This window comes from Lates calcarifer, linkage group LG13 (assembly GCF_001640805.2).
Source record: "Lates calcarifer isolate ASB-BC8 linkage group LG13, TLL_Latcal_v3, whole genome shotgun sequence".
NCBI classification, from domain to species: domain Eukaryota; kingdom Metazoa; phylum Chordata; class Actinopteri; family Centropomidae; genus Lates; species Lates calcarifer.
Window position 1 is genome coordinate 1,096,036 of NC_066845.1, and position 8,103 is coordinate 1,104,138.

General features: G+C 40.0%; 1 protein-coding gene across 3 annotated transcripts; it reads right to left on the bottom strand.

Annotated features, from left to right (window-relative positions):
• Window positions 1-215: 215 nt before the first annotated feature.
• suds3 (SDS3 homolog, SIN3A corepressor complex component) lies at window positions 216-7,842 on the bottom strand. Of its 3 annotated transcripts, none has more exons than XM_018703680.2 (12): window positions 7,629-7,842; window positions 5,878-5,947; window positions 5,684-5,739; window positions 5,014-5,085; window positions 4,223-4,242; window positions 3,953-4,109; window positions 3,604-3,699; window positions 3,434-3,495; window positions 3,324-3,345; window positions 2,835-2,940; window positions 1,870-1,954; window positions 216-1,196 (listed from the first exon to the last, which is right to left on the bottom strand). In XM_018703680.2, exons 1-12 carry the CDS (start codon window positions 7,738-7,740, stop codon window positions 1,098-1,100), a joined length of 957 nt encoding a protein of 318 aa, XP_018559196.1. In that variant the 5' UTR covers window positions 7,741-7,842; the 3' UTR covers window positions 216-1,097. The 3 variants fall into 3 exon arrangements, with proteins under 3 accessions (XP_018559196.1, XP_018559349.1, XP_018559271.1); XM_018703833.2 differs by lacking the exon at window positions 7,629-7,842 and adding an exon at window positions 6,812-7,430; XM_018703755.2 differs by lacking the exon at window positions 7,629-7,842 and adding an exon at window positions 6,409-6,738.
• Window positions 7,843-8,103: the final 261 nt, after the last annotated feature.

The window sequence follows — 8,103 nt, forward strand, 5'->3', positions numbered from 1 at the left end:
CATAAACAATGCTCTGATAAAATAGGATGTATGAGTATCACATATTGTAGTTTTGGTACAAAATGGATGCTGAAGTCAAGGCACAGTCTTTTTGGATAAATTTCAGAATCTAACATTCACCTCTGTTTTTTTTCATCTCCATTATAGCACTGTCAGCAAACCTATTTGAATATTTCAGAATCATTCAAACAGTGAAAACTCATCAAGTTGAACTCATCAAAGGCAGAAAACATTTTAATAAAATGGAACACAGTACAAATCAACAGTCAACTTAATGCTCCACATGCAAATACAGCTGAACTAATCCAGGTCATTCACATACGGAGAGGATGACAAAAGGACATAAAAAATATTAACATAAAAACTTCAAAATACTTTTTTTTCTCCAAATAAGCACGGCAAGCCTCCATGTCTTAATGACAGTGCAAAAGGCGTATTGTTTTGAAACTGGCATGACTCCTGTAAGGAAACTGTAACATCTTCACTCGAGGGATTAATGATATTCAGCCAAACCTGAAGCAATTCCTCATCTCAACAGATGCAGTTTTATTAGACAGGTCCAGGTCTAATCAATGTTGTTGTTTTTTTTTTGTAGAGAGTTAATACCACAAATCCTGCCAACAAGGTTTTTCAGTGCTTGCTTTGTTACACGTCAACAGTGAGACAGTTTGAAAGGCTTGAAGACGGTTTCTGTGAGGCTGCTCAAGAGAAATAACTTAATGATAAATGTAAATAAAACTGCATGGTGTAGAAGAGACTTATGTTAATAGCATGTGACAAAAATCAAAGTAGCCTCCTTTATGACTACTAACTGCCTTCATACACATGCCACATAGTGACAAATAATTCTGGAAAACAGTCCTTTTTCTTGTGTTGGCGTTTGGTTTACGTGGGGAAACATAAAATCTGACGAGATATCCCTGGCTGTGGAGGAGTGTATGTGTTGTGGGGGGTAGTGTACACTATACGATGGAGAGGCCACATGTCAAACTCAACTGAGATGCATCAAACAGGGAAACAGTGGATGAACAAGCGTATGGATGAATGGATAAATGAACAGATGGGGGCTGGGCGTAGGAGGGGGGCGGGGTGATGTTTCATGCGGCCGACCGTCGGCGGATGACAAACGCTCCTCTCTGCAGCTGTCCCAGGTAGATTCTCATTTTCGTACTGTCGCTCGTCTTCCTCACCCAGATCTGGAGAACAAAGACAGACACAATCCGTCAACATAGTCATTTAGAAATAATGCATTCCAAAGCGTAGCTGTCACTGGTAAGACATGTCGGTGTAAACCACCATTATCTACTACAAGACAGTTTGTAAGAAGACAGTCAAACTGCATTCTCCCTATCCATGTTCAACTAAATCCAGGGTGTCCCAGAAATAAATTCACATTACATTTTTGTCAGAGTGGTCACCAGAAAGATGAACTTTCCTTTTCCTGCGATCATTTCTTCATAGTGATAGTTTTGTATTGATTAGAGTGGGAAATGCTTGCGTTACTTGTCAAGTACTAGTAACATCTGTAAAATAAATCTGTGGCTGTTATCTCTTACTGTTCTACCCTTCACGCAAGTACTATTGCCTGGTCCTCCACAACATTAGAGAAGGTAGATACAGGTGCTATTCTGTCATTTTCTAACTAACAACAAATCCCATCAAAAAGACCAAGGCTGACAATGACTGACTCTGCAACAGTGTAACTTGTGTGTTTCTAATGATTTTTAATTAACAATGGGGCAAGTTTTGGCTACATGGACAGAGGTCTCTTCACAGGATTGGTAGACAATAAGAAAAACATAGAATATCACCTTGTGTTTTAAGCAGTAAACCCAGTGCAACAGGAGCTGGGTAAGAACTAAAGCTCACCTCATTGGTCCCCACTGAGCTGATGACACAGCTAATCTTTGTGTTGTCCTTTGATTCCAAGTAGATGGCCTGGCTCTTGTGGTACCTGTCAGCATTAAAAAGGCAAACGTACACACAAAAACAGCATTAATTTGGCATACACAGTGAGGAGTGAGGGATTGGCACAAGTGCAGACAGGAAAGGGGTTCACAATATATAATTTTACCCAGCTGAATAAACCGCATTCCTCCTGAGATGGCACTAAATAGATAATTGGACTGGAAAGTCAAAACAAAAGTCTGTTATTTTTTTAATGGCTTCAAACTGTCAGTGGACAAAACCAACCCAAGGGAAGAGACTGACAACCAAAGTATTTGATCATTAAGAACCCACTGAAGAATAATGACTCATGTGTCTCCCTGCAGCTCTTTGAGGAGGCTTTCTGGTGGTGATGTCTTCTTTAACAATGAATAAATGAGACTTTCCCTTTAAAGAATAGTCCACACCCTGTACCTCAGAGCTCTCACCTCTCAACTTCCTCTGTCTGTATCAGCAGCTAATAAGTTAGAATTATGTTGTTTTTTTCATCCTGCTTCAAATGACCTCATGTTCTGACACGTCTGATGCAGAGCTCTACTCTCAAACCCGAAGGCCATCAGAGCTGAGTCTGGTCAAGCATTTCCATTGGCTTCGTATCTGCATCACAAAAGAATGCTGCTCTGGTTCTGAATATGTATTTTTAATGGTGGCTTCAAACACCAGCATTTATTCAGTGGCTCCTAAGTAATATCTCTTTCTGCAGCCCAGACAAATAGAGGCTGCCATCAAAGTGGTTGGAAAATGTCTTTTGAGAACCAGCTCAGACACAAAAGCCATCCAACCCATGGCAATGTGGCCATCTAGTGGTGACACAAACTATGTGAAAACTAGCACAATGTCAGAGATACACGGAGTTGACTGTTTTGAGGATGAAACTTCTAATTCACCATCTTTTGTCGTAGTAAAGTTTCCCTTCCTCAATGCGGGCCTCGTAACGCTGGGAGGGGTTCTCCATGGGAGCTGAGGGGACGTGCTCTGGGGACGAGGGAGACACTGAAGAGGGAGAAACATCCAATCAGTAACACTAAGTAAAACTTATGTACTAATAGGTTAATGCTTTAAGGAATAGTTTTGAAACATTTGGGGAAATATGCTTATGTCGAGTAGAGAGGGAGAAGAAAAGAAGAGATGAACAATACCACTCTACCAAGTAGCCAGTTAGCTTAGCTTAGAAAAAGACTGGAAACAGGAGACAAAATCCACCTACTGGCACCTATAAAGCTCATTAATTAACTTGTTATTTGCTTAATCTGTACAAAAATCAAAGTGAAGAAAGCAGGGCAAATAAGTGTATTTCCCTAAATGACAAACAACTTCTTGAACCTAGAGAATTCACATGAGAGGAAATTAACTGCAAAAGGTGAGTGCTGACGTACCTGGCCGTTTTGGTGACTTAAGCTGTAAAAGAGAAGATGTGAAAATTATTAAAACAGAAATAATATTCAGCAGGAACATGCATAATATCAACAAATTCCAAAACACTTACCTTATTAAGTGTTCTTAAATCTTCCATTATCTGTTCGTCTGTTAACAAATAATTTAGCTGAGGTATGAAGAGTTAAGGAAGGCATTTTAAAAACTGTACCCCTAACAGATTCATATAAAGAGGCAGGTAATTGTACCCAGTCTGAGACTACAAGTTTATATGAAGGATATCTGGCGCAGGTTTCCTCCGTTTGTCTGGTATTGGGACTGGATCATTGGGCCGTCTCCTCAGCTTCCGAGTCATGATAGGTTTTACCTCCATTGAGTCTATGAATGAAAGAAATAACAACAAACTGAGATCCAAAAATAACATCCAGATATAGTATTTGCTGTATCTCAAAAAGCACTTTCCTGTTTTATAAAAAAAAAAAAAACTTCCAACACAAACAAAAGGACAGCCTCTTAATTTGCTGTATGTGAAAAGTCTTACTTTAAACTTCGTATTTGTATATTTTAACTCCATTTCTCTTTCTTCTGCTCAGCAAGTTCCTGATTAATAATCCTGTTCTGGATGCCTTACCACCTGTCAGCTCCATTGTTAATTTTTCATTCTCGATCATCTTCTTCTTCTCCTCCAGCTCTGCAATTAGGTTTTCCTTCAGTTCCACCTTTTTATCGTCAAACTCCTTCACCGCTGCCTTCTTCTCCTTGATGTAGTTCCTCTCCACCTGCTCTGTCTGCAGAAGGTTGACACAGAAATAATGGTTTTTTTTTAAATTGTAATGTCCAAAAAGTAAAAGTCAATTCTGCAAAAGTACATCAGTCAGTTAGCAAGATGATTTTTACTCACCTCAAGTTGGAGAAATAAATCTGCAAAGGGAAGAAAAAACATAACTGGTCATGTAAAACAAACATCAGTTCAATGTCATTAGCTTAATCACTAGCACATTATACCTGACTTATAGCATGACATGAAAAAACAAAAACAGTGCAAAAAGTCAGATGCTTCAGCAAAAGTTAACTTTAAACTTTAGCAAATATCAATGAACTTGATAACAGGGGAGAAAATAAAGCCCCAGATAACTAGGAGTGTATATTTTACTGTGTTTTAACCTTTTGACATCTATGCTCAGCTGTTCGTTAATCATTATAGTGGGTTATTTAACAGAACCTGGGGCTGATTCTTTATTATTTCATTTTGTTTTATTTTTTGCTGTACAGTCAGGGCAAAACAAACCAATTCTACTAATTTTGAGCAGGAAAAGTCTGAGTGGTCAAATGGCAAAAGACGAACAGGTTGGGAGCAGAGACAGAGGAAGACAGCTCAGCCCTTTCTAAAACAAATGTGATTTCTGTTCCTGTTTACTAGAGTATAATGTATTTAACTGGGTATACACTGTACTTTTCCAGTAACCTCTCCCTCCTCCTATTCTTAAATTTGGGCTAGTTTCCTTTTTCTGCCTCTCACCTCCAAGCAGTTGTTTTGCAGCACTGTTTATTGCCAGTGTTCTCTCCTTGCCAAACAAACCAAACTAAATTAGGAAGCACTCCAGAATTTGAATAATCTCCTCCGAGCATGGTTGGTGTGGATGCATTATAAGCAGCACAGCGTGTTCTGTCTCTAAATATTGCTAAACTTGCCTGCATTTCTGAGTCTCTCTTTGTACTGCTGGTCCAGCTTCTTCATCCTCTTCTGATACTCCTGCAGTGTACCTGCAAAGAGAAAGTGTTTTACTTGCTTTGGTAAATTCTGCGGTTAATAAAACTCCAACACAAGTTGTTTCAATAAAATAAGTTTGTTGTGCTGTAGGCCTATTACTCTCAGCACCCATGCACAGTCTGGACTCAATTACGCTGACATTACACCTACATTTGAATTTACAAACAGCCCACAACATGTCACTACAGTTTCTACACGAAACAACAGTCTGAGTAATAAAGAAATCATGAACAGCTGAGGGTGCGACACTACCTTGAAACAGCACGATCAGCAGTTCAGAAACAGTTTGTATCAGTAAACAACAGGCAATCTTGATGATTTAAAATGAACTGGCCATGGCAGAGGACACTCTGTCATTAGTTATCATCGGTTTCTCTTTTTAGCCAGAGAAGATGGCTGCACTTTGAAACTACCTATGAAACTGCCTTTATGGCCCAATGATGTAATCTCTAACCATCACCATGAGTAATAAGATTTGGCTGTGTCCTTAAAAAATCTGTAACGAATTACCATCCTTCACACAAATCCCACATGACAAACTGCACCAGTCACTCACGTTTGAAAAAAAAGAAAAAAAGTCCAAGTGATTACCTTCTTGTAACTGCTGCAGCTGTCTTTTCAGGGAGGCCAGTTTGTCTTGGTACATTCTGCAATTAAATAAACCAAATATAATACCACATTTCCTCCCACTACGTGCTGCATTAAAGCAAACATTGGAAACTTTCCCCTTCAAATTATTTTTATTATGGTTAAAACAGCTGACCCACAGTTGGCAAAACACTTACTGCTCTTTGATTTCCACATAGTCATCCTCGTCATGCTTGGCAAGGTCTGTTTCACTGGCATCCTCAGTGTCTGGAAAAGGGCATGACAGGAGAAGAATGGGCTCACATTTCAAAACAATTTCTTAACTAATATTCAAAACCGATTCTCTGTTTTATTAATACTCTACATGTGATCATTTCGGCATGCTATAACACGAGACAATTGTTTTTTCTCGCTTTTCCAAGACAAACTTGATGCAACTGAGTTCACAGACAGACAGCAGAGATCTGTGCGGATCAAAGGACGTGCGTGGCACTGGTAAGGTAATGGTGAACACCCTGCTTGGGAATGCCCTCTGGTTTGTTAGATTAGGAGAGCAGGGAAAATATGTTTGCCACGAAAGATCATAACTATTTATATTCTCGGATCGACATCAGGAAAAAAGTTCAGCTAAACAAAGCTAAGGTGAGCACATCTAGAATACAAGGAACGCAGGCTATAAATTTGGTTCAATGTCATTAAAATATCGAGCGATAAAACGTAGCTCTTACTTTGAGAGTCAAGCATTTGCCGCATGGTGAGTTAAATCAGAAACGGTCCCCGGCTAACTTGGCCGTGCTGTCAGTCCAATGGCAAACATGTCTAACCGAGGCTAGTACGATGTGGCAAACGTGAGCGCTAAGTTTACAAGCACCGGCAAAGCGAGGTCAGTCAGTGTTACCTTCAAAACCCGACACATGAGAAGGGTAAGGCCCGGTCGTATTAAGCTGACACAGCAGCTTTCATTTTCGGTTAGCATTAATGTGCTAGCTCAAGTTAGCTCAGCCTACTGTTTAAAGGGTAACCCGATCCTAGCTCGCGTAGTTAGGTATAACAAAACCATCAGCATATCCGGAGGAGTAAAAAATACGTTCGGCTGTTCCCTTGTAAGTCAATGCCAGGAAACTAGATAACCTTGTAGTGCTGTCATCGCCTTGCTTTTCCTCCTGCCTCTCTTTCTCTTTCTCTGCAATCCGTCCTGTCTCACTGAATAGTGTGAAAAGGGCAGTGCAGTGGACACAGCACGCAGGGTTTCGCCTGCCTGGCGACCTGTCAATGCTCGGAACAACCGTTACGTAGCTAGTTGGCTAATTAACGCGATGTACCTACCCCTGGATATAATTTATTAAAACGGTGTATCTGTCCGCCCTGAAACAGGGCGGGACTAGCTTAACTTTAATTACTGTTACCTTTTGTTATGTATTGCACAATAACGTTAGCCTGTGTGAGCAATAATGTGGTTAAAGCTGATTTACGCCTCACGCGTAAAGTTGCCACTGAAACATTAGCTACGCAGCGTGTCAACAAACACGAGTTTATTTGATACTGTATTATCGTTAACCGTGGGTCAAATTTGATACCGACGCTGGAAACGTCAAGCCAGTGTAAGCGATTCCGTCTTGTTTACACCATCTGCTTCTTAAATGTTTCTGGGCAGGGACATAGTTGGCGGGTTGCTAACTTGTTATGTAGCTAATAAGCTAACTGTGTACAACTGCAGCTCGCATTGTGCTAGCTTTGGAAACAGACACCTTAAAATTTAGCATAGCAATGCGAAAATATTCTATTATACGAGAAATCGGTTTCCAGCCAAACCTAAGCCATAGATCGCTTTAAACGCCGAATTAAAAATTAGGTACATTTATGCAATAACCGAGCGTTTCCGTTTCTTTTCCAACAAGTAGACTGAGCCCGACGGTGGGAGCTTTTGGGTCAATTCGTTTAACGTTACCTTCTTCTGAGTCTCTTCCTCTAAAACTCCGATCATCGTCGTCATCCACGCTATCAAGTTCTTCTTCATCATTGTAATAATCCACCATGGGCGATAGCAAAGTCGAAGCCATTTGTTCGCTTGGAAAATGTAAACAAACACAAAATAAACAATCGATTTGTGTTTTGCAGCTTGCTTGGAACAGCGCCTACAACTGGCAGGACCTCCAAGTGTCAAGCTGCCTTACCTTATGCCTGTACACAATGTCTGTAATATTAACGTATAATATGGAAAAAACATCTTTAATTTGGTTTTCCAAACAATAAACGTACACAATTTATGATAGAGTTCATCAATCAACAATTGCCATATTTTATACATTCACATTCAACATTTTAAATATTTAAACAGGCATATTTCCGGACATGAGGGGCTGTGGGGTCTCTTTGTTTTGGCACCCGGTTAGTTCGCTACACCTTTACTGCTTCTACACTTA